The sequence below is a fragment of the Pongo abelii genome, chromosome 2 (assembly GCF_028885655.2).
Source record: "Pongo abelii isolate AG06213 chromosome 2, NHGRI_mPonAbe1-v2.0_pri, whole genome shotgun sequence".
In the NCBI taxonomy this organism is placed as follows: Eukaryota; Metazoa; Chordata; class Mammalia; order Primates; family Hominidae; genus Pongo; species Pongo abelii.
In genome coordinates, this window is record NC_085928.1 from 123,870,617 (window position 1) to 123,897,761 (window position 27,145).

At 38.1% G+C, this 27,145-nt stretch overlaps 1 protein-coding gene across 1 annotated transcript in view; it reads left to right on the top strand.

The window, feature by feature from the left end:
• Positions 1-27,145, top strand: part of GADL1 (glutamate decarboxylase like 1) — a 166,335-nt gene that overhangs the window by 109,133 nt on the left and 30,057 nt on the right. Inside the window, exon 14 of the mRNA XM_063722158.1 lies at positions 7,223-7,312. Within this exon, the coding sequence (XP_063578228.1) occupies positions 7,223-7,312 (90 nt within the window). The remainder of the gene's footprint in view (positions 1-7,222; positions 7,313-27,145) is intronic.

The window sequence follows — 27,145 nt, forward strand, 5'->3', positions numbered from 1 at the left end:
AAAAGAAAAAAAGAAATCTAGCTTTTTTTGGTATTTATTCAATAAGATGCATTGAACAATTATTATGTGTCAGGCATGGTTCTAGGCACAGGAGATAGAAAACAGAAAAGGTCCCCGATTTCATGATGCTTACATTCAAGTGGAAAGTGAAAGGCACTAAATAAGCAAATTAATTAATAGGGAAATCAGGTAGTCTTAAAATAATAAAACATGTTCATGAGATGATATAGTATACAAATAATTAGACAGGTTATAGATATAGTACTGTATTGGGGGGAGGTGTAGAAGGCTGAAATGGGGATGGCTTATTTGGTTTGGGTAATCTGGGTAGGGGATTTTAAGGTTATCTTTGAGTTGAGACCTGAATAAAGATAAAACAGCAAGCCATGCAGATGTTTGAGGGAAAGACATTCTGGCAGAATTGGTAAACAACTGCAAGGCTTAAAGCTGAAGAGAGCTCTGTCTTTGAGCAGCCAAAAAAAGTTGTATTGAATGAAGGGGAGTGTGCAGCAGGTGATGGAATTGCAGAGGTGGGCAGAGACCAGATCAGGTGGTGGTCAGGTAGGTCAAGGTAAGGCCTTTAGCCTGTATTCCAAATGTAGTCACTGGAGATGTTTTAAGACAGGAGTCTGACTTGCATTTTAAAAGATTATTCTTGATTGTCATGAGAAGAGAGGAATGTTGAAAAAGCAATAGTGAAGAGAGCACAAGAGAAAAATAAGCAAGACAAACTCGGAAACTGTTTTTAGTGGCCAAAGTGAAATACGACAATAGTCCTCAGGGAAGTTTGGGAAATATTTTCCAGAGAATCTAGAGCATGGATTCCCCTAAGGAAGCATCAGATTAGAAAGTTCTAAGTTTCCAAAGTTCCAGAAAGCTAGAGATATGGAAGATCTTGCATGCATACCAAAATGATTAATAATTAAACAACTTTCTGGTAGTACTATAAAGACAAATTTAGAGTGCGAGAAGTTCTACAGAACAGACAACCTGGTTTCTTCAACAGGCCAGTGACGTGAGGAAAAAATAGAGGGAGCAGTGATAATCTCTTTAGGTTCAAAGAGACCGAAGAGGCATAACAACCAAACTGATTGTTGAAATCCCAGTTTCAACAAGCCAACTGTAAAAAGTAATCCTTTTAACAGTTGGGGAGTTTTGAATATGAACTGGCTATTAGATGGTGTCAAGGAATTGTCAATTTTGTGAGGCATAATGGCATTATAAAATGTAAGAAAATGTCTATAGTTTTTAGAGGTGCATACCTAAGCATGTATGGGAGAAACAGCAGTCATGTATTTGAATTGAGTTTGATCACTTTATATTTTCTTGGGTTTGAGTTTCCTCTTTATTTTCTCAAATTTGAGTTATTTTCTCTGGTGATGGGAGCTATAGTGCTTATGAAAAGTCCTGTACACCTTGAAACTGTACAGTCTTTTGATAGAACTGAAAGTGATGAGAAAAAAGATGGGCCGATTAAAAAGTTGTTTATATATTCTTCCTAAAGTCTTAGAAAAGAGAAACCATTTACCATCATCATTAGGAAACTGCAAACACTTATGACCCTGCAATGAAAGCTAAGGTGGAATTTAATTATTAGTCAGCCTTCTGCCCCTGGATTTTTTCATATCTGTGGGAGCCAGCTGGCCCACAAGCAGTGAAGGTGGTTTTCCAGAATTCCTGGTATAAGGATTTTTGTATGTGATCTGCATTTGCCGCTTTTTATTACACTGAGAATAAAGCAGAATTAGACCTTGAATGTCACATAAAGTTGATAGTCTTTTTGCTTATATGCATTTGTATGTCTATATATGTATGTGTACATGTATTAGAGAGTATGTGTCACTGTTGTCTAATGGCAAGGAGAAAGTGGAACATTGGAAATTGTAAATGAATACCCAGTACTTGAATATTTTTCCTGAAAACAAAAATACATTTCTTGAAGATGAAAGTTATTATTTTAAGTGAATTCTGAATTATTCATAGGCCCCTGAAAATCATCTCTATTTTTCTGTGTTGGATCTAAGATCTAACAGATGTTTTCCTAGAGGTATATTCATTCTTATACTATCAATTCACATATTTTATTTTTATCTCTTGGGAGAGTGCTAATTATTCAACTTTTGTTTCTTTTCTCAAGGTCTACGCTAGGAGTTATTAATGTTTCATCAACTGAGTTATAGAAGATCTTCGAGGACATATAGTCAACTTCCTGCACAATGCAGGAAACCTGTTTTAACAGTATCGGTTAACAAGTGGTCAACCTCTGATTGAATACTTCCCTACTTGCAGAGAATTCACTAGTTCATTATTCCTCTTCCAGATAGCTCTAAATTATTCATGTTCTAATAGTGAACCTACTAATATGTATCAAGTACATTGTGATTTTTCTTACATTGTTATCTTGTTATAGTTTTATTAGATTACAACTACCTCCTAATTGCTAAATCCAATGTGCATTATTTTAGTCTTCATCTTGCTGAAATTCTGTAGCATTAATGTTATCCATTCACTTCATCTCTTGATAGTCTCCCCTGTCTTAGTTTCTTTGATTTCCTTTCCCAATTTCTCTTTTCCATGTGACTTGTTCTTTTCAGTCTCCACGTAAGGGACTTTTCATCAGGGCACTCCCTTATTCTTCTACACTTTGTCTTTGGCCACATAGTCTCCCTGAAATGTCTTCACATTCAGAGCTTTGTTATCAATAGCCTCTTTGTATGTCTTCATCCTCAACTTAGCTCCTAAACTCCAGGCCTTTGTATATGAATATTTCCTGAAAATTTTCACTTAGACGCCATAGACATCTCAAATTCAACATTTCTAAAACTTAAGTGTAGTATTTTCCTTACCAAAATTCTACTTTCTTCTTTTGGTCATTAGAACTATGATCCACTCAACCGAAAGTCTTAATGTTGTTTTTACTATCTCCTCATCCTCCCCGCTAAAGTATATCTTGAATGCTTAGTCTTCACTCCCAAAGCCACTGCCTTAGTTCAAGATCTCATCACTCTTCAGGTTGGTACTATCTAAGGTCTTCTAACTTGTGTCCCACTTCTAGTCTTAGATCCCTCCAGCCTAACTGCCACAGTGCTGCTAGAGCAGCTTTTCAAAGATGAGATCTATTTTCCTGGAGTAGTGAAACTCTCCAGTGACTCCATGTTCCTCTAGAATCAAGCCCAAGGTTCCAAGCACGTCATATGAGAAGTCCTTCATGACATGACTTCCCATCTTCGTTTCTAGCTTCAGATCTCTTCAGTACACCCTGTCCTCTATTCATTCCAAGTTCAGAAAGTATTAGTCATTTTCTTGTCCCAATGCCTGGTCAATATCTATAACATTAGAAAGCTTTGCTTATTAAGTTGAACAGCTTGGTTACCCCTCGTTGGACATTATTTCTTAATGTTTCCCTTCAAATATAGTACCAAGAAATTAACATAGTGATGTACCTCACTAGTATGCATTTTAATGGAGCTATTCATCCACTTTAAAAGACATCTCTTTTTACCATTATGGCCCCAAATAATAGTCACTAACTGACTACAGTGCTTGCTGTGTGCCAGACACGGTACTAAATTTTGAAAACACGTTCTCTGTTTAATCATCAAACCAACCCTGTGGGACAGATATCATCATCTACATTTTATAGTTTAAGCAGCAGAAACTGAGGAAGTTTGATACTCATCCCAAAGATCTGAAGTTGAAATTCAAAGCCACATCCTTGCAACTCCAAAACTTAGGCTTTTGGTGCTATCCAGTGCTGCCTTTCAAATTTTTCAATAGTCTAATCTTAACACCTATAAGCTTGAAGTCAGTTAAAATTCACCATTCCAGCTTTTCCTTCAGTCTATATTAGCATGGTTGTTTGAATCAGTATGCTGGATTCTGTATGTACATTTATTAAAACAGAATAGTGCTTTGTTTTTATTATTCTGATCTAATGACATTGTAAGCAAAGGAGATGAATTTTTGACATGACTCAGTGTTAGAGAATGTGAGCTGCTACCTCTTAGTGACCACTAATTTCTTTCCCAAATGGTCTCAAAATTTGCTAAATAACTCTTCCTGAAATTGATAAAGAACTTTAGAATATGTTTGTTTGAAAACCAGTATAGAATGTATTCAAACTCTTCTTTAATGGCACATTACTCCTTTATCATGAATTTTTAAAGATTATGACAATGCACTTGCTGCTCCAGAGTTTTTGTACCCTTCACTAGACACTTGGAATCCTGTAAATACCTTCCTAATTTTGTGGATTTTAGAACATAGACTAAATGTGTTCTCAGGACACCCAAGAAGTCAGACTTTCATATATGTAGGCAATTAAAATTAAGGGGTATATAAATGATTTTACTCTGGAAATACTCAGTGCTTTGAAGTCTCTTTAAAAATTATGTAAAATACAAGCTACAGAGGCAGAGACAGGAAAAAGTCAAATATATTTTTGCAAAAATTCGAAGACTTTTTCAACTCTTAATTTTGGAAATGACCAAAGCGACGATATTCCAAATGAAACATCAATTCTTCCAATGAAATGAAGTGTCAGAAGGGCTTTATAAGCTTTCAAATGTGGTAGCACTGCAGCCATTCCATTCTAAAAGTGCTTAGTGATAGATCTGATTCCTTTTGCCCAAACAGTAACTTACTAAAAAATGTAAAAGGTCTAAGTCCTAACTTGTAAAATATAGAACCCATAACAGTAAGTAAAATATCATAAACTTTTGTAATGTTCCTATGCAAATGAAAGGGAATAACAAATTTGGTGACATATTAGAGTCCATTCAGAAGACAAGAACTGCATGGTAAATTGGGAAAGTGTAATATCAAGAATTATTAACAAGGGATTGGGGTAATGGAGGATTGTCTCATAGGAGAATGAAAAACATAAAAATGAACAGGAGTAGCAGATATAGAGAGTAGCCACCACTCCTGGAACTGAGAGTGCTCAAGGGAGAGGCCATCCCTTCCCAGGACTGAGGTCCAGACCTCTTCAGAGAGTATGACCTTGGCTCATGGGATAGCAGAAAAGTTTACTGAGATGTTACATTGGTGGTACTCACTAGAAATCTAGTCTGGAGTGCTGAGCTGAGGGAAGCCATCTACAGGGGCCATGCCACAACTTGGAAATCACTGCAAGCTACCTAGGAGTGCCAGAGAAGTCATCCAAGGCAAGGTGCCTAGCTGGCATCTCTCTCCTTTGAAACCACCTGAGGGGAGTATGCCAAGAAAAGCCATTTATGGGCCCTCCACTTGCTGCCTGTCTGCCGTGATGCCACCTGATGCCACCTGAAAGGGGTGTACTGGGGGAAGCTACGGGGGTAGATGGGTGGGGGTGTGCTCATGTTTCTGGTCACCAGTGCTGCTGAAATGAACCACAGATTCTGTAGGAGACCCATGAAGTGAGCACACCACACCAGGAAGGCATTCCTTCCTTCTCCAGTGTCTCTCCAGCACCCTCTTCTGACAAAGTCTAAGATTGGACCACGTGTCAAGGGAGAAATATCTGCAGAGTCCACCTACATTATTTTAGGACACTCAAAAAGGGTAGATTTCTGGCTGAGGGGCAATAAATTGATAACTGATATAACACAATCTAGTGACAGATAATTACTATATTTTTCTTCTACTTTCTAGTCAGGTATAGTTACTTCATTTGAAAAATGTGTTCACATTCAATGCTCAAAGAATTTGGGAGTTCAGTACAATCTGTCCTAGATAAATTATATTAGGTTGCTGCAAAAGTCATTGTGGTTTTTGCCATTACTTTCAATACATCAGAAATCCAGGTATAAATTGTGTAGATTTGTAAGAATGATTGTAGTCAGATGTTTGTGAAAATTGAGTTGAATTACAGTGTTTCATTTTTAACTACTCTTTATTTTGAAGATTTATAGCTCTTTTCTTGTCAAGTCCAATAAGAATGTTAACAATTTCAGAGATGAAAGGATAAGATCAAGAACTTACCTTGTTGAACTGAGAATGTTTCTGGGCATTCATTTATGATTTAAAATCCACTTTTATATATATATAAAAAATCTCACCAGTCTTGATTTTAAGATATGAGATTATGGGTCTTTGCTCTTGATGAAATGCTTTGAAACTTTATATACTGGAGCATAATTCTGACGGTTATTGAGAACTGTTATAACATTGGTTATTACAAACTGTTTATGACAGAAAATGAAAAATCAGTTCAAATATTGTCAGTGTGAAGCATCAAATGAGGAAGATGCAAATGACACAATCTTTCCTGAATACAATTCTATATGTCTAATTTGTGAACCCCCAGCAATGTCCCAGATCTCCTAGTCATTGAGTAGTCATCGCATTTCTTGTGTTTTTGTCCAGTGAGGACAAAGCCTTGTCTGCGTGACAAAGGCTGGGCTAAAGCCTGTTACAGTACAGTCCCATATTTAAGCAAGTCATGGCTGACAGAAAAACAGACTGGCAGGGAAGATAACTGGGTTATGATTACTTAGTGTAGATGAGAGTTTGATAGAACATCAGCTGCCCACTTCAGAATCACTTGACATGCTTCATAAAATGCCAGTTCTTTAGCCTTTTCTAGGATGGACTTAAACATTTGACATTTTGAACATAGGAACTCGGAATCTACATTTTTAATAGGTCTCATAGCTAATTCGCACTTTTACTGATATTTGAGAACTGGGAGTCAAGGTGATGCTCTTTTTTCAAAAGCAGTATTGGCTAGGGTCATAGCAGTGCTGGTTAGTGAAGCCCAAGCATGTCATGCTGCTATCAACTCACAGGAAATCAAAGTTTTTACATTTGCCAGGTGTAGGGGCCAACTTTGGCTGCCTTAAAGAAAAGTTATTGGAAGCCTGTGATGGTACAGCAAATAACTTAAGGATCAGTGTTGGAGAGAGGATCCAGGGCATCTCTGAGCATGTATGTAAGCAGGCACTAACTGACAATCAGAGCTGGGTTGAAGTAAGCTTCAAACTACTGTTTTTTCCTGATCTTTGCACACTTTTTTTTTTAAAGATGAAAGAACATGCTAGGTGCATGCTATGGAAAGAAAATTTTTAAATAGGATGTTATCAGAAGGCAGCAGGGACTGTTACTCTATGAGATTCTGATATGTTAAAATTTTATTCACATGATAACTCTTCAAGAAACTAGCTAAGAGTTTTAAAAGTATTTCATTGCATTCTAAGATAAGTCTTGGGATAACAAACAACTTTATATTTTTTCTAATTCTCAGCCTGAATATGCCAATATTTGCTTTTGGTACATTCCACCGAGCCTCAGAGAGATGGAAGAAGGACCCGAGTTCTGGGCAAAACTTAATTTGGTAAGTAATAAGTAAATGGTATTTTTCTTTTTGATGAAGTAGATTCAGTGCACATTATCTGTTGATCCTATAAATAATTTTGTGCTTGCTAGGCCCTCTTATCTAGAGAAGCACATCTTCTAGTTTGTTAAAAAGTAATGACAGGCCAAACAGTTGTAGACATTGTTTACATTTAACAAATTAACAGGTTGTTTGTAAGATAGTTTCTTAGAAGTTTCGGCTCACAGTGTACTTCAGGAAGTGCCATCTGGTCATGGGACACAAGGTTAAAGTTGTGTGATGAATGACCACTTATTTCAACTCTGCTACTGCGTCTCTGACTGTTATATCACCTTACTTGGAAATAATGTTAGAAGTCTAAATCTGATACTTTTTGTAGGCGTGAGACCTTCTGTCTTCAACAAAGGCCCTATGTCTTACACCCAAGGGGATTATGTAAAAGAGAAAAGAGGCTAGTAGTGGGTTTCAGCTGATCATCAAACAAAATGTGCTTGGAAGTGTCTTCACACACAGCTGTTAAGGCTGATACAGTGTGAGCAGAGGCCCCAGGCTCCAGGGACTGCTTGTGTCTCATCTACTCCTCGCCTAGCATGGCCCTGCCAGTTATTAATCCTGCCTCTAGTCCAGATTTCCAAGCACTATGGAGTCTCGTGAATAACACTACTTGATCCCACTTTCCGGATGTATGAACATAACGCATATTGAAAGTGAACCCATGGGAGTTCCACTAGGGATTATGTGGCCATGACATGTAGAGTGCAAGTTCTTATGGGCTAGCACCATTAAAATCAGGCAATTCCCTACCTCAAGTGGGATCAAGTCAGCACAGCTGACTTTATGACCCTGGTTAGTAAAAGCTCTGACTTGAAAACCCCTCCCTTACCCTCAGCGGGAAAACTTTTTTTTTTTTTTTTAAAGCAATTTTCGTGGTCCATAGCCTATTTTCCCTTTAGAAGACAAAAAACAAAACACTCCCTACTCAGGTAAGCGACAAACATTTGCTGAGTGTCCACTATACTATGCACTGGAAATACAAACATCAAAAGGACGTGTCTCTGCCCTTGAGAAACTCAATATTCCCAGAGACAATGAGTAAAGAGACAATCATGAGGTAACCCAGAAGTACCTGAATGGAGATTAACTGTTTGCAGTGAAAGTAGAGAGAAAGGGTATCTACCCCAATGTGTGATACTAGAGCTGAGTTTTGAACAATAAGCAGATACCAGTCAGGGGACAATTGTAAAGCGGATTCCAGGAAGAATCACAGCATGAGAACTCAGAGGCTCGAGAGGAGAATGTGATTCAAAGACCACAGGGGTGCAAAGAAGCAGTGATGGGAGGTGAGAAGAAAAACAGGCAGAGGGAGGGTAATGGAGCCTTGTCCTCCATGGCAGAAAGCTTGGGACTTTTGCCCAGCCTAACTAGAAGGAAGAGAGCAGAGCATAGCCTTTAAGTCATGGTCACTGCCTCACTTGGCAGCATGTCCTTTTAGCTTCAGGTCATTTTCTGTTTATTCATGGCTCAAACCTCCTAACCTGTAACATAATAGATGACCAATACAGAATACACCCCTTATCAAACCCTAAATATGGGGAGAGATGGATGGTGTTATATCTGTGCCCTTACCCATTTCAGGCAGTTAGCATAGACTTTGGGATTTGTCTTACATTTCTGTCACACACAAAATAGCAAAGTGCTTAAGAATACATTTCAGATGTTAAGTAACCCATAAAGAGAAACAGGAACTGGACAATGTGAGAATTTAGTGGTGAAGTTTAGAGGAACATTTTTTTCACTTTGATAGGATGTGGCTGACATTTTTTTAGTAGGGTAGAGAAAGAAATTACAAGTTGAGAAAGATAGGGTCACCATTTTTCTAAGCCAGAAATTGTTTAAGAAAAACAATGAAGAATGTGGTATTTGTGTCTTAGTACTGTTGGACTGACAGGGATTAGAATAACTAGATAGACTCATTATGTCTTTTTAGAAAAATTGAAATTGAGTATGGATATATAAGCTAATCTCAGATAATACAGAATATAATGCATTTTTTTTTCCTCCAAGACAGTCTTGCTCTGTCACCCAGGCTGGGGTGCAATGGTGTGATCTCTGCTCACTGCAACCTCCGCCTCCTGGGTTCAAGCGATTCCCACACCCTCAGTCTCTCGAGTAGCTGCGATCACAGGCACCCACCATCATGCCTAGCTAAATTTTTGTATTTTTGTCAAGATGGGGTTTCACCATGTTGGCCAGGCTTTGACCTCAGGTGATCCACCTGCCTCGGCCTCCCAAATTGCTGGGATTACAGGCGTGAGCCACCGCACCCCAGCCTGTAATGCACATTTTAATTGGAATTGAAAAGGAATTGGGACATTCTCTTTTATCCCCAATATTTGCCAAAATGGATGATCATCGGTAAATATCCAGTTTATTTTCTTTACTGTCAGCCATCTTGGACTCTCCATCCCTTAATTTTGGAAATGCTTTTCTGCCATTTACAACCATGGTTTCCCCTTGCCTGATCTAGTAACACTTCATTTGTTATAGTTGCTACTGAATAGAAAAAATGCATGCTGTGGACAAATTATCACTGGTCCTGAGTTTCTTAATTTCCTATCATTCTCTCCCTGCAAGTCGGGGTGTGTGCATGAATTTGGCAAGGGGGAAGGGAGATGATACATATATACACATAGTTTACGTGGTTTTATGCTTACTGTAGAATGAGAATGCAAGTATATGACTTATAACCTGTAGTGTACTTAAAGCACACTTGAAATTTATTTCAGCGTTTATCTTTGATAGAGAATCACAAATAAGGCTTTGCCCGATTCAGACTAATGTCAGGTTGAGCTGTCAGATTTCAGAATCGCTGGTGTGATAAATCTTCCATTTGGCAGCAGAAGCAGAGTGGGATTATTTGGTAATGAATCTGGAGAGTTGGAGGGTATAAGCGCATGTGTGTGCTTGCAAGTATGTGCACATATGAGAGACTATTTGAGAACACAATCACTCTGTGGCCTAACAATACAATGACACTCTGATACTGGATCACTGAGTTTCAATGACTTCTCTTTTCAAGATGCCCTCCATAAAATCCTCTGACTCTCATTATGATATCTTAAGTCTTCATTACTTCCCTACCTAGATTGCATTTGTTCCTTTTCTGGTCTCTCTGCCTCCTGCCATCTCCTTTTCCAGTTTCTTTACTGTCAGCCCCTCTTTACCTCCATCTCTGCTTCATGATGTCACTCTTCCGCTGGAAGTCTCTGACTTGCTTCCTGTCCCCTAGTCCCATATAGCAACAGTTCTCAACCCTGTCAGAGTCAATGACCACTATTTATAGTAAATATAATATTTAGGAGAATAATACACCGTTTACTCTCTTAAAATGAAACCAATGAAATACATGACCTCCCTATAAGTTTTGTAAAAGGCAACATAAGACTAAACAATATGAAAGAAAGTTTATAAGTTTTATTATATAAATACTTGAGCATGATAGTATTGGAATACATAAGTGGTAAGATTCTTGCGTATACTCTTAGAAACAGTGAATGTAGGCTCTTTATGAATGCAGACTATTATAAGTAGGTGATGTTAGTGGTGAAAATAACAGCAACAGTGTGGTATTAATAATGTGCTTTTCAAAAATTCTGAACAACTTTTGCAAATACTCAGAAGAAATCATTTTTCCCTTGCTTTACATGGTAGTAGGAAACTATTAAAAATGGCCACAAAGTATTGTCATTTGTATGTAAAACAGTTAGGTTTTGTGCTTGAATAATTATAACCAGGCTTCTTACCCTCATGCATTTCTAGTAGGACATTTGAAAGTTGTGTAAAACATGGGACAGTTCAGTGTTACTCAAGATTGCTCTACACAGTGCAGGGCAGCTGATACCTCTGGTCTCTACCTACTAAATTCCAGTAGCAACCCCCTCAAAATCGTGAAAATCCAAAGCATTTAACCCAAATTTCCTAGGTATTCCCTAGGAATGTTGTACCATTTCCTTGAGAACCACTGTCTCACAGGATAAAATCTTACCATCTTACCAATCGAATCTTGTCTCTTTGGCATCCAAAGCTCTCCATGTCTGAGTAAATTGGGCCAGAGGAGTTAGGAAACACACTGGAAATTGGGTAATGGGTATCTTTCACTAATCAAATTGACAAATCACTGTAGTTTTTAGTGTTGATGTCTACTGTTGGTGAGCGTCAGGAGACTCCTGTTCCTGGTAAGCTGTTCATGGGTAAATTTTGTACCATTTTTCTGAAAAGCAACTTTATAAAACATATCAAATATCTTCATTTCTTTCAGCAATTCCTTTTCTAAAAATATATTTTAAAAAGTTATAGAAATATGGGGGAGAAGCTACTAAGACATTTATAGGCATTATTTTAAAATAGCAAATATTTCAGAAGAAACTATTCAACTATAGAGAACTGGCTAAATTTTAGTACATAACTTATAAACAAATTTGTAGTGTCCAGACAAGATTGTGTTTCAAATAATTCATATTAAGCGGTTTAAAACAGCCACTGTAGTATATTAATATCGAAATTTTATGCTTAAATATACTTAAGTACATGTAAAATACTGTATGTTTTAAGGGTGCATAAGAGGTGCCAAAATATTTTTAGAGATAGTTGTAGGTGATTTATATTTCTCTGCAATTTGAAAATTTTCAAATGAGATACCTTAGTGGAGTAATTGATCCAATGAAGCCACAGATTTCCCTGAGTGCTTTATCTAGACAAAAAGTTATCCAGGTTTTAAGCATGTATTCCCAAGGGCCAGAAAAAAATAAAGCATTAATCCCAATATGGTACGTTTTTACCATTTTAAAATTATCTACATGTATTACTTTAGAAATATAGCATGTAGATTTAACAGTTTTTATAAGGATGAATTTTAAAGTTTTAAATATTAAAATGTTTTAATCTTTTCTTCTTGTACCACTCTAAGGATTATGATTATACAATATTCAATTAGTTTGCAAACTATTTTCTCTCAGGTCATGTTCCCAGGTATTGTGTCCAATATGTCATTCCTCCCCATCTCTCCCTCCTTGCTAAAACACACAGTATCTGCATTGGTTTTAAGTTTAGACGCATTGCTAGTGGTGGTTCATAGTGATCTTCAATAGGCTTCCTAGGTTTCGCTGAAAGCTCTAGCACTGTGGTTGTGTTACACTTTGCTTTTGTTTTGTTAAGATGGAGTCTCACTCTGTTGCCCGGGCTGGAGTGCAGTGGCACAATCTTGGCTCACTGCAACCTCCACCTCCTGGGTTCAACTGATTCTCCTGCCTCAGCCTCCCGAGTTGCTGGGATTACAGCTGCTTACCACTATGCCCTGCTAATTTTTTGTATTTTTAGTAGGGATGGGGTTTCAGCATGTTGGCCAGGCTGGTCTTAAACTCCTGACCTCATGATTCACCCACCTTGGCCTCCCAAAGTGCTTGGATTACAGGTATGAGCCACTGCACCCAGCCCTATGCTTTCTAAAGTAACTTCCTGAAATAAGTTTGTATCTTTGCTTTTTCTGAAGTTGCCTTATAGTGATCAGATATTGAGGATGAGGAAGTTGAGGATAGAATGCAAAGATAAGATGGGAAATGTTAGACCCCAGAGAACGTAATTGAAAATTCCACTGGTTTGTTTTGCCCCATAATTACTCGGTAGTCTGATGTAGAAGATTTCCTCGTCAATATTTCATAAGTACATTATACCAACAAAATTTACATTCTTAAAAGTAATTAACAAGCTGTCTTTTCGTAGTCATGTATGGTTATTTCAACTTTTTTTTTCCATTTGCTGACCTGCAGATTTGTGACTAATATTAGTCATTTATAACAGGCTCCTTTCTCCTTAATAGTAGAGGAGAAATAAATCTTAAAATCTACTTGACAGGTTTGTTGTTTTATTGTTTGGTGATAAAACTTGATATTCCAGATATCTTTAGAAAGAATTTAGTATTCTCCCTGGCAGATTTCTGATTAACGGCACTTGAAGATGAGACTGCATAATCTGAGTAGGGTGATGTGCTTCTGTGGAAACCACAGGCTGCTGCTTTGGATTTTAGGGAGGGTTTTAGTGTCTCTTTCCTTGCCCCATTTATTTCCTGAATGTCTTTTTGCATGTCTAATATCTGGACTTAGAGCAAGTGGAAATAACAGCAATTCTGTATATAATGTCTCCTGATCTCTTAGGGACTCAGATATGCATACACACATGCACACATGTTCACGAGTTCACAACAATTGAAAGCTGTGTATTTTTCAGAATTCTGATTTTGTCATTGTCTGACATTAGTATATTCAGTCACTCATTTTTGGATTGTGAACCAAAAGCACCTGTGTCTTTAAAGGTGCAGCACTTTAAAAAATGTTCAAAGATGAAGTTCTTTTTTAAACCTTATGCTACAGAACTTATAGTAGTATCCTTCAAAAATACTGTTTCCTAGTGGTTATCGCAGGGCTTCAATGCCTCTGCCTGAGGTTTGTGTGTTCTGAAGATGTCTATCTTCCTAGATGTTCTTATAGCCTAAGCTGGCCCATGATTAGACCATAGAGACGACAAAGAGGCAGGCACAGGGGGAAGCAGGAGAAATTTCCCTCAAGCCAGAGGGTGCAGGAGACAATTTCTACAGATAGGAATCATCCTCAGCTTCCCAGCTTTGCACAACCTAAGGAGGTATCCGGGTGTGTGCGCATGTGTGCGTGTGTGCGTCAGCTTCCCTGCTTTGCGTAACCTAAGGAGGTATCCGGGTGTGTGCGCATGTGTGCGTGTGTGCGTGCATGCGTTCCAGACATTGGAACTTCTGCCCATATCCTAACAGATAAGGATACAGCACTGTCACCATGTACCAAGACATGTTGGTTCAGGTCATAAGTATTTCACTAGTCGCTGGATGGACCAATGTGACCTAAATGTGAGCACTGAGTAAGATCCTCATTATCTCTACAGAATCCTTTGGGGCTGTGGGAGCTGTAATAACGACTGAGTGACTTTCAGCCTTGCCTAGGATGGTGGCTTGCAGTTGGATTTAATTTTATTTAGAGAAAATAAAGTACAGTACTGTGACATTTCTTGCACACTTGAGTTTATGGAGCAAAATCCATACCCACAACACAACCATTAAGGAAATTGCTCTGGACTTGATGCAGTATTTGTTGTTGCAAAAACAAAGAATGGACCCCTGGGCTGAAAGGAAAAGACTTTTTTCCATGGTCTCTTTGAAGTCCTTTTGCCAGTGCCCAGCCTGCCCCCTGGTGGCACTTTTGCTCACGTTTTCGTCACAGCTGGAAAGTGACACTAAAAGCGGAGTGAACAAATGCTGTGAAAATGTTACAGAATTACAGCATCACAGGTGTTGGGGTATCCAGTTCTGCCAGACCAAGACAGACTCACCTAAGTCAAATTCTCAGAGGATTTAAATTGTTCCTTCTCTTCACTTCAAATGTTTCTTTCTTCATCTTTATCTCAGAGGAAGTCACATCTCGTCTCCAAAGCAAAGTTTTCCACATTTGCCTTTGAGGCTTCTTTGTGCCTCAGAGGTCTTTGCACTTCCAGTCTGGCCCACTCTCTTCCTTCTCCTCTCCTCCCTCCCCACCGCCCTTTCTTCTCTCCCTCTCTCCTCAAAATTTCATTCTTATTTCCTCTAAATATCTTGTTCCCCCTCAATTGATAAATATGTCCAAGGCTTCAATGAAATATATGACAGTTTTTAATTAATGTTGTTTTCCCCTCAAGCTACTTCACTGTCTCTTTCCTCATCCCTTTGGGCCAAACTCCTGAAAATAAAAATCTTCAAATGGCTTGCCCTCTATAACAAGTAGTCCCTTCTCATAATTTATAAAACCATTCTCATAATTTGGGGCATTTAGGTTTCCAGGGTTTTGCTATTGTAAACAATAACAGATGAACATCTTTTGCTCACATCTGCTTTTGCTATTTCCAGAAGATAAAGTGCTCAAAATGTAATTGCTGACTGAAAAAACTCATGCAGCTGTGAGCCTGATTAGCTTTGTATTACTAATTTTTAAGAAGTCTGTATACATTTACAATGCCAGCAATAAGAAATGCGTATACAAGGTTCTATCTAACTCTGACAACATTGGGTGTTATATAAGGGAGGTATGAGGAGTTATTTAGAAGATAAATCCTATCTCAAGTTTATTTTGCACATATATTAATTGTTGGTAGGCTGAACAATTTCTCTTTACTGATTGTCAGTGTATTCATTTTTTCATATTTTAAGTATTTATGTTTTGAGATCTGATGTTTTTCCGTATAAATTTGAATAAGGGTAACATGGTTTGGGTTTTAAAGCTGTCTTTGTAGCATGGAATGCAAATATGGCCTTCAGTAATAATGTCCTTTGTATTTAGTCCTGTACAATGAAAAAACAGCAAAAGTTTTAAATTTTTTATGTATTCAAATCTGTCAATCTTTTCCTTCATAATTTATTCCACTGCTTCAAAGCTGAAGTTACTGTTTTCTCATAAACCTGATATTCTATTCCATCTCCTGCTGGCTTTACTGTCATTCAATTTTTTGTATTTAAATCCTTAATCCATGTAGAGGTTAGTGTACCATGCAAAGTATGAGTCTAACCTGATCATTTCCTCAAAGTATTATCAAGTTTTTCTAATTAATTCCTCCTAACACTTTATTATGGGGTCTTGTATTACGATTTTAAAAACTATTTCAGTTTTCCAATCTGTTCTATTGATCTGCGTTTCTGTTTTTGTGCCAAAAACCAAAGGATTTAAATGGCTTTCCTTTACGATAAGTTCTCAAATCTGCTAAAACTATCCTCCTGGATCCTTTGTAAAATAGCATTCTTATAAAAACTAAAAATATTATTAATGTGTTTTAGAACACTAAGTTAAAAATGGCATCTTTTGAGTATTCTTATTGAAGATTAAATCACTGATTCTGAAGTAAATAATGCCTCTGCCACTCACTGGCTGCATGACCATGAACAAGTTACTGAAACTTGCTTCCATTTTTTCCATCAATAACAGGAGAATATTTAAAAACTACCTACACCTCACAGAACTTTGATGGGGATTGACTGGTATTAATGCTTAAATACTGTAAAGTGCTTAGAATAGTGCCTGGTACAGAGTAAATGCTTGATAAACATTAGCTTTCATTATTATCCTGTTACCTCATATTTGAAGGACTATATGAGCCCCAGATATCTTCTCCATGCCTTTTTGTTTGCTTAACAAAATACCTTAACACTATCACAATAGACTTCCTAAAGTCTAACTCTCAATATGTCACTCATGTTTCCCCTTGTCCCATAGGAAAGAGTCTATATAATCATTCAGGGACTACAGTGATCTGATTTACTCAACCTTCTTACACCTTGTCCTCTGCTAATCTTATTTATGTCCCCTGCAGTCTAGCTGACTGAGCCACCTGCTCCCGTCTTTACTGGGAAAGCCAGCCTATCACTGTCATTAAAAACACACTGGCTTGGCAGTCAGAAAAACCTGGATGAAAGTTCTGGCTTCATCTTTGTTGTATGCCTTTTGGTAAAGTGCATTACCACTCCATACCTGTTTCCTCATTAAAAGGAAAAAAAAATCACAGTAATGATGTTATGGATTTTCAGGGACTAAACAGGATAGTACATGTAAACCACTTTACATAGTGCTAACGAGGACAGGCTACATAATTTGCAGAGCCTGAAGTAAAAATGTGGGGTTCCTTTTCCAGAAACTACTAAAAATTTCAAGATGGCAACAGTAGAGCATTACCAAGCATGGGGTCCTTGTCAGCTCAGGAGCTTGTGTGACTGTGCTGGTTGCACATCTTCAAGACATCCCTGGTGCTCAGGATTAATGTGAATTTAGCATTCCTACGTCCTAGTATTTTCTCTTTCATCCCTGATGTCTTGTGCCTATATATTCTACCTCTTCATTCTTGGTGCCCCATGTTCAATTTCCTCCTGGAGGCCTCAGATATATACTTGTTTCCTCCTCTGAATGGGGAATGATGCAATCTTTTGTAAGCCATTTATAGCTTTTAACCAATATCAATTTAGCCAATACAGTCAATTTTTATGTCTGACTCCAATTTAAAATTAGGTCAGCCTCTCAGCTTTCCCAGGACTTATTTCCCTGGCACCTGAGCATGAGTACCCGTTTTCATATACTCTGATACATTTTCTCCCCCCGTCTTGGCAGTTACAATAGTAAAGCAATGTTTGGGCAGGGCGGAGGGGGGGTGGTTGGAAAAGATTATGTCAAGCTAGAGGCGAGACAGTGAGAAATCATGCAATGCATAGGAGAAAATGGCTGATGAATTTTAGCATAGGGATGATGCATTACAATTCCCCTATGATACAGTAGATTGCAGGGGAGATGAAGGTGGGGACAACGTGTCACATTAGGGTCATATTTGAGTTTCAACCCTTCCAAGCCTGGCTAGTACAAAAACTCATGCAAAATAAAAATGTGGGGCTCCTTGTTTCAAAATTAGTTTTAAGACGCTGACAGCTGAGCATTAAACCAAGCATGCCCTTCTGAGGGCAGGGCGTTGTTCAGCTGCACAGGTTGCACACCCATGAAGCAAGCCCTGGTACTGAATGTTTAATAATGGGGTTGATTGTGAAAACATACAACAATGTTGCTATCACATAGTAGATGCATAAAAAATTTATTGATTCATTCAGCAAAATAAGGCATGAACTTAATTTGGACAACTTATATGCTTATTGTGGCTTCCTGAAGACATCGTGGTTCTTTGTTATCCCACCTGTAGTTTTACAGAATGACTACTCATCCTGAAAGTGTGAGTTGGTCTGCAGTAAAAACCTAGGAATGTGCAGGAAGAGCCGAGAGCCACCACTTATGAGTGGTGATCTGTGTGGGGAATTCAGGATAAGGACAGCCTAATAAGGAAGACATGTTAGGGGAGATGAACATTTTGATGGCTCCTCTAATGTTGCCTTTGAGGGAACTACCTCCTCTGTCTTGTGTAAATCTAGCAGCATTAGCGTTGTAAGTTGCTATTTAGTTTTGGTTCTGCTGGCCAAATCATCAGTTCAGAATAAAAAAGTCAATTTGCAGTTGTGACTACAGATGGCTAAACCTCCATTGTCAGACTTTTCCTGCAATCTGTCCTTGGATTATGCTGTTTCTTATGAAAATATCTCCCTTTGCAGGATGTTCTAGAAATGGTAGTGCCTCACTGTTTAGGGGTAGGGATAATTCAAATGCTGGTAGTACCACAGCAGAGCTTGCTTTAGGCAAGTGATATTACAGTTGACTAATTCCGAATGGATGGGGTGAGCTGAAACGGAAGTGTACCGAGGTGGACTAGAATACTGTGGCAGTTTAGTTGGGTACTAATCATGTCTATCATGTGAGTTAACAATTCTTAAGTGTAAGATGATCAGAATTCGCATGGGAACTTGCCTACTCAAATATATTTATTGAGCATCTATTGTGTTCCACTGTTCTTGGTGCTTGGGACATATCCTTGAGTGATTTCTGTAATATTTTTCTAAGCCCCTTGCTGAGCATTTTAACAAGGGACTGAGTAGTACAAAAGATAGTCAGAAAGAAAATGTAACTACACTTGGCTCTACTTCCATTTTTACAGAAAAAAAAAGCTCAGTTTGATTCAGTTTATAATGTACTGGTCCTGTAGTTTTGCTTTTCTTATGAGTTATATAACTCAAAGAATTCTTTTATGTTTTAAGTATAATCTAACAGATTTTGCAGGGTTTCTCAGAGTCTACACACCAGAATCTATCAGATCATGTCTTAGAAATTAGTTTCTACTGTGTATCTTCTTACAATTTGAGTAGGGAAAATGACTCGGATCTAAAAATCTCTTATAACTTAAGAGAATTTCTCTCTTCATGTCCTCAGTTAAAGTTTTGAAAAACTTTAAATATAAGATCACTTCAGTAAAGTAATATATTTAATAAACATGATGAGTATAATATACATTTGCATTTTTATGAATGTTAAAACTTTCTATGCTATTCTGACCAAATTACAGAATATTTTAAGGCCTGTATCCTCAGAGATTTGATGTTAGTTTAATAGGAATGTTCTATAAGTATTTTATTCTTTCTGTTAAGAAAAAAAGTCAATGGGAAGATTTTTTCCTTTGTATTATCAAGAGAATTTATAGAGTCATTTTTCAAATATAGATAACCATATTATATCATTTTAAGGTGATATTCTCTGATATCTTCACATTTAGAATTTTCTGGTCAAAAGCTAAGAATTATGTTATCTCTCTCTCTATAGATGGAGATATAGATATATAAAGATATGGTCTTTAAGACTTACGATGCTTAGACCTAAGGACTTTTCAAACTTTACAATGTGAGAAACTGTTGCAATTTTGATGTAATGTATGGTATTCAATAAATTCTGAGGTATGCAACACTATTATAAAATAGGCTTCCTGTTAGATGGTTTTGCCCAACTATAGTCTAAGTCTGAGCATATTTAAGGTAGATTTGGCTAAGCTGTGATATTTGGTAGGTTAGGTGTAATAAATGCAGTTTTGACTTACAATATTCCCCCCCACCCCCCCCCCGAGACGGAGTCTTGCTGTTGCCCAGGCTGGAGTGCGGTGGCACGATCTCGGTTCACTGCAAGCTCCACCTCCCGGGTTCGTGCCATTCTCCTGCCTCATCCTCCCAAGTAGCTGGGACTACAGGCGCCGGCCACTATACTTGGCTAATTTTTTTTTGTATTTTTAGTAGCGATGCGGGGGGGGGGGGTTCACCATGTTAGCCAGGATGGTCTCGATCTCCTGACCTTGTGATCCACCTGCCTCGGACTCCCAAAGTACTGGGATTACAGGCGTGAGCCACGGTACCTGGCCAATACTTTCAATTTATGATGGGATCATGGGTACATAACCCCATTGTAAGTTGAGGAGTATTGTATATGTATAAATACACAGAGTTTTACTTTTAATTGACACATGACTACCTATTTATGGTGCTATATAGATTTTTAATTGTCAACCTAAAATGATATCAGTATATGGAAGAGATAACTACACTCCTATGTTTGTTGTAGCACACTTTACAATAGCTAAGATTTGAGAGCAACCTAAGTGTCCATCTACAGATAAAGTACAGTACATATACACAATGGAATACTAGTCAACCATAAAAAAGAATGAGATCCAGTCATTTGAAACATGGATGAACTGGAGATTGTAATGTTAAGTGAAATAAGCAAGGCACAGAAAGATTAATATCACATGTTTTCAGTTATTTGTGGGATCTAAAAATGGTTACCAGAGTGGGAAGGGTAGTGAGGGTCTGGGAGGTGGGCATGGTTAATGGATCCAACATAAAAAGAATGAAGGAGACCTATGACTGCACAATAGAGTGACTATTCAATAACTGTACATTCTTTAACTTAAAAAGTGTGGTTGGGACATTTGTAACTCAATGGATAAATGCTTGAGGGAATGGATACCTCATTTTTCATGATGTGCTTATTTCAGTGCATGCCTGTATCAAAACATCTCATGTACCCCCAGAGTTACATACACCTACTATGTACCCACAAAAGATTATAATGTTTGACTTTGAAGTTCAGTTTAAGTACATGAGTTCAGATACGTTTTATGTTTTCATGCTGTGACAATTCAGAAAAATCGCATGAAAACTTTAGTCTTTGAAGGACCTTATATCGAATTACTAGGTAGAAAAGGAAGCCTTATTAAAGCACATGTCCTCACTTCTCTTTTCTCACCTAGATTACTGCCATGAACCTTCTTAACATAATTCACTTAACTCCTAGCATCGTCACTACCCCAAGCCCCTCTCCTCTTCACTGTTAGAGGCCTTGTATAAACAGCCATTGACTCCTTCAATTCCACTATCTAAAGACTTTCCTGCTGCCTTCTCTATAAAATATGAGTTCCTAAGCAAGGCAGTCATGGCATTTGGTGATGTAGACTGTCTCCTGCATCCAGACCTCACCTGCCCAGGTCAACGTTGCAAGACCTGTAATCACTGTCTCGGCTCTTTTGTGCCTTAGTTTCAGACACTCGATTCTCCTCCCACGGCCCCAGATATTATATACATATAATACATATACACATGCATATAAGCTTCATATTTATATCCTGTGAAATGCAGCATTTTTGTGTGTTGTGCTGTTTCAAGATTGCCATTCAAAATATTGACCATAGGTTTGAATGTAATTGGTAGAGCTACTGGGTGGAGGGAATGCTCTATAGTGATAAGGTAGAAAAAGTGTTCCAGATTTTTTACTTACTGGTCTAATGATGTTACTGTCTACTTCCCTCACAAATGGATACTTCTAAAAATTTTTTTTTTTGAAAATAGTTACTACAGACTGCTGAGGATTGATAGTTTCAATTGGATAAAGTTTGGTTTAGACTCAGACTTTCTGGACACAGAACAAAGGTCAGCTTCAGAGTCAGGGAAGGAAGCTTACCCAATAATCCTTTGCACTAAAAATTTGGCTAGTATAGGAGCTAAAATATACCATGCAGTAAAATAGACATTTCTATCCCCCAGGTTCTGTAGTTAATTGATGGTGAAAATGTGTGTGTCTTCTCCCTGGAGACTCAATTCTCATTGCTATCCATGAGAGAACATCTCAATGTATGTGATAGAAATATAGCCTAATTTAGAGGAAAGCTGGAATTTTATTAAAGTAAGTAAAGCATACAATATAAGATTTACATCCAGGGTCTCTTCAGAGATCCTTCATTAAATGCCTGTATGAAACCTGATAATCTTTCAAATGAAAAAAAACTAACACTAGTTGCAAAATGTTTTGTGGGTTGTGTTCTGCATGGTAAATTTTAATCCTTGTTTTGCCAGTCTAGGTAAATATTGCTTATATTTTTTATTTAGCCATTGATTTTTTAGGACAGCATAGGACATCAACCTTTAATTTTGCTAGTTGAAGCAGGAATGGCCAGTTTCCCTATGTCCTTTCCTTTCTACCAAATGACTACTTGACATCTTTATCAGTATATTTGAGGCTCCACAGGCTGCCCATCATCACCCTGCCCCCAACTGAAGAAAATCATGTGGAGAAGTCCCGAGATTAGAGAATCAATTCAGGGCCAAGTCACATAACCAAAATCACTCTTTACAAAAATGATTTCAAATAGTATTCCTTCAAATTAGAAGCTTCACTAACCTAAGTCCTTTTGGAATGTTTGTCAGAACACTTAAGACATGTGGTAATTATTAGATTTGAAGTCTGGTATGGTGAGGAAGATAACAGATTTTGTGTATAGATGGCCTAGAAGATGGTAAGAAAGGAAACAGAAGAGTAAGTTAAGGAAATATTGCTGGATGTGGTTTGGAGAGTTTTATGTAAGATGTTAGGAGGAATGCCAGCTAGCCACAGTCTGTTGGTAGCTAGAAGTTGGTGGCTATGACTTAAGAAAAAGTTCAGGGTTAGACAATTTAGGAGTTTCACAGAGTGATACAAGTCCCTGAAAATGATATTTAAAAGACTAAAGCTTAATGAAGAGAAGCAAAAATTGAACATCTATTGATAAGGCACCAAAGATGTAAGGTCAAGTCAGCAAGTAACTGGGTTATGAGTAATATGTATTGCTATGGAAACGAAGGAGATGAACTTCAAGGAGGAAGATGATTGTGCAGGAAGAAGTGTCCTACAGGGAAGTATTAAACTTCATACCAGAGTGTGCCTTCTCTTTCTGGTACATCCAAGTTTTCTTTGAAAGAATTCTTTCTCTAGAAACATGACTTATGGACAATACTGTGAAACAATCACAAAACCTTAGTGATATGAGACAATAAGCATTTATCACTCATGCATCTACAGGTAAAGGAGATATTAGGTAGCTAATTTAGGCTGGACTTGGCTGGCAGTGGCTGTGGCTCCGTGAATCTCTTCTTTCTTCAACTGGACTATCTGAGGCATGTTCTTATGAGTGACAGAAGCAGAGCACAAGTCCAGCTGCATAAGAGCATTTTGAGAGTCTGTTATATCTGCCGACATTAGCTTGGCCATAGTGAATTGCGTAACTAAGCCCAATCTTAAGATATTAGACACTATACTGCAGTTAGACAAATCCAGCCATATGCACAAATCCGATGTCAGTCGAGCAGGGAAATGTGTTACTTCCAAGGAAGTGAAGTAGTGAGGATACATATGTGTATTTCTGAAGAACCTAATCTACCACAAAGATGGTCACTTTTAAAACAAGTTTAGGCATAGTTTAGCAATGTACAGAATGTGGAATAAAACCTAGTGAAAATTCAAAATTAGGCTTTAGCTTACCAGTGTTACTGTGGGAATGTCTCAGTTCAATTCAGCAAATGCTTTGTGCCAAGCACTACGGGAAATATCAAAGGTGAAAATGAACATAGCATCTTCCATCAAGCTTTCAACTTGAGGAAATGTTTCTAAGAGTTACTGTAATAAAATGTCTAGTGTAACAATTATGAGCAGGAACAAATACTGGAGGTACAGAAAGAAGGGCAAGAGCTCCTCTTAGCTATTGTTTAGAAATCAAGTGCAGAGAGTAGAATATACTCTGGCTAATTTTGGAAGAAGATTTATAGAGAATTAAAGATTTACATAAATCATTGGGAGAGCTAAAGAAACAGATGTCTAAGTCCTACCCCAGAACTGGGCTGCCCAGGGAGCTGCTGCTTCTGCTTCAATCTGCAGAGTCCTGTCGAATTGTGAATTCACCTTAAGAGATGGCGGCACTGAATCCAGCCAGCACCATCGTGATCTGCACTAGAGAAAAAAAAACATTTTTAATCATTATGACTCTTATCCCACCTAACTCAAGTTTGAAATTATGGCTTATGTGCAGGTACATCCGGCTGGCTCACTTTAAATTACATCAGACTAACTGCAAGAGTTTTGGAAATGTGTAAGCCCTCTGCAATATAGGAAGGGACCTTAGAAGGAGATTGAATAAATGTTGAATCAATCCCCTGTATCTTCCACTGGAAGCTCAGGGAAGACTATCCAAAAGGGCAACACTTGTACCAGCTTTTACAAAGTGCTGCCTAACGGCAAGGATGGCATAGGATTCTGTTTATGAAAGTATTTCATTATGAGGCAATAAATACTTGCTTTATTGAAATACAATGGAGTCCTCTTGAATGGAGTCACCATGAAAACCTTTATCTCAAGTGATAATCCAGGAATAGTTTTTACTCTTCCACCAAGTCGATATATTCATAGAAGGTCCACATTTATATTTAAGCATTTACCCATGTTATCTTATACTGTGCTAAGCCCATTACATATATAATCTCATTTAGTCCTCTCAACCACCCTCTATGAAGTAGATTCTGTTACCATCTCATGTTTTTGTCAGTTACTAGCAGAGCCAATCTGATCCTGAAGTTCTCAAAGACAATCATTGTGGTTCTTCCTGAGGAGAGGGGAAGACAAAAGATAAAAAGGCAATACGGAGCAAAGTGTAGGAAATGGAGATCTGACAGAAGAGCCGGAGGGAGGCTGCAAAGAATAGCCCGGAGAAAAACTTATCAGCTAGGGAGGGGCTCCTTCAGAGTGGAGTGCTCCACCAAGCTGTCAAAGAAAGGTGTTCACTAAGAATACATACTTGGTTCATGCAACTGTGTATGTGATGGTACTTGGCAGATAGGAATGTGTAGTACAAAGGCAAAGAATGTTGAGTAAAGCCAAGGCATGATGTTCGGATGGTTGGAGAGAGTAGTTTGGTATCATCCAGATTTGGTTTTGCTCTTGGCTGTGCAGGAAACTGAAAGCTATGAAACTTTTGGGGCAAGCTACTGCATATCTTGAGAAGTTTCATCTATAAAATTGGTTTAATACCTAACTCATGGAATTGTTGAGAAAACAAATTTGAGTTAATGAATAAACACCATGGTACTCAACACTTATTGGTACTGGGTAACTGACCCTTCCATCTTAAGCTCAGATATTCCTTTTGATTTTGCTGAACTGCTGATAATCTGAGCAGCTTTGCTATTAGTGTATTCTGGTAGAGAAGAGGGAAGTCTTGGAATCCAGAAGATACAGACTAAAAAGAATCGTTTAAACAGGGGAGGGACTACATTTGTAGGAGTTGTAGAACTCCTTCAAATTCTTGTAATTTTGTGAATCTGATCTACTAATCACAGAATTATTTGTATGGTTGGAATTCTAGGTCCCTTTCTGTGTTTACTTATTCTGTGAGAGGGGTTATACCCTAGGAAATAAACAGCAACCTTAAGGCAGAAATCCACTAATCCATGGGCCTGTAATTATCCTCTATTTACTGATGGCATTACTTACATTAGCTTTAGGCTGTACACAGCCAGAGTTCTGTGAGCAATGATATACTTGCTCATGAAGAGACTAACTGGTTTCCCTTTACATTTTTAATTCCCTTTTCACTTTCCATGTGAATTGTCTTAAGCATTTATGCTTTTTATAGGCTTCTGATGATCTAGCCTCTGATCTATTCACTTTCCCACTTTTGCTAACTAATCCCTTCCTGCCTTTCCATATCAGCTGATTTTTTAAATGTCAGGCTGGGTAGGTTGATTTCAGAAGCTATATTTTTAAAAGGAGATCTGTCCGAGTATTTGACTCTTGATTGAGACAGCATACTTAGATATTTGACAAGGTCCAGGAGGCCATTTCTTATTTTCTTTTTAAATCATTTTGGAAGCAGAGGTATAGCAGTCCATGTGGCATTCTGAATTAAGAGCAGTCTTTCTGCTGAGATCAGAAGTTCTCAGCCTTAGTCTCGAGGTGAGCCAGAAGTTGTGACTATCCCACCCTGGAAATGGAGGAAGCTGAGGGGTAATGCTGAAACAGTTGTCATTGATTCTCAAGACCCACACATTTTCTACCCAACCCATTACACCTCCCCCTTTGATATGTCCCTACGGACTCTGGTTGGAGGCTACAGTGCTGAGTTATTGCTACATACAAACTACCCCCAAACTCAGTGGTTTAAATACAATCAAGGCTTTATCTTTCCTAATGAATCTGGATGGATCTACTGGTCTTGGCAAGTATAAGAGTGAGACAAGCCATTAGCTATGGGTCAGTTAGGGAGCTCTGCTGGATCTTGGCTGTGTTTGCTGCTGAAAGGTAGACAAGGGTGGCCTCATCTGGGACAACTAAACTCTCCTCTACATGACCTCTACTTCCCCAATCAGGCTAATCCAGGCTTGTTCTTCTGTCAGTGGTAGGGTTCCAAGAGCAAATATATTTGCAAAAGAAATTACCTTGAGGTCTTGGGTCAAAATTAACACACGATTACTTCTGTTTTCTATGAACCAAAGCAAATTCCAAGACCAGCCTAGATTAGAGAAATGAGGAATAGACTTCACCTGTTGATAGGAGGAACTTCAAAGGCACAGTGCAAAAAGTGGTAGGATAATTGGTACCACATTTGCAATCATTCTACCACAAAGATGTCTTTATAACTTTATATAGAGTGTTTTATGGCTTGACGAGTGTTTACACATCCACAATCTCACTTGGCAACGAATCCTAGATGATCAATTTCCTTCTTATTCTCATGTATGAGGAAACTGAGGCCAGATCAGTTGAGTAGCTTAGTTTCAGGACTTATGTTTCTCTTGTTACCAAGCTCCATGTTCATATGTCATGGTCCATAAAAACATTTTATCAAAATAAAGTGAAAATAAATGCTTGACATGGCTAGATCTTGTGCCCCAAAGAGTGGCGAGTCATTTCATCTCTGCTGCTGCTGGTTCCCTGCTGCCAAAACATTCGTGAAACTCCTCCTGCACAGTCCTAGGTCTCCTGTACAGTCCCAGGTCTCTCCCCTGCAAGGCCTAGGTGAGGTGAT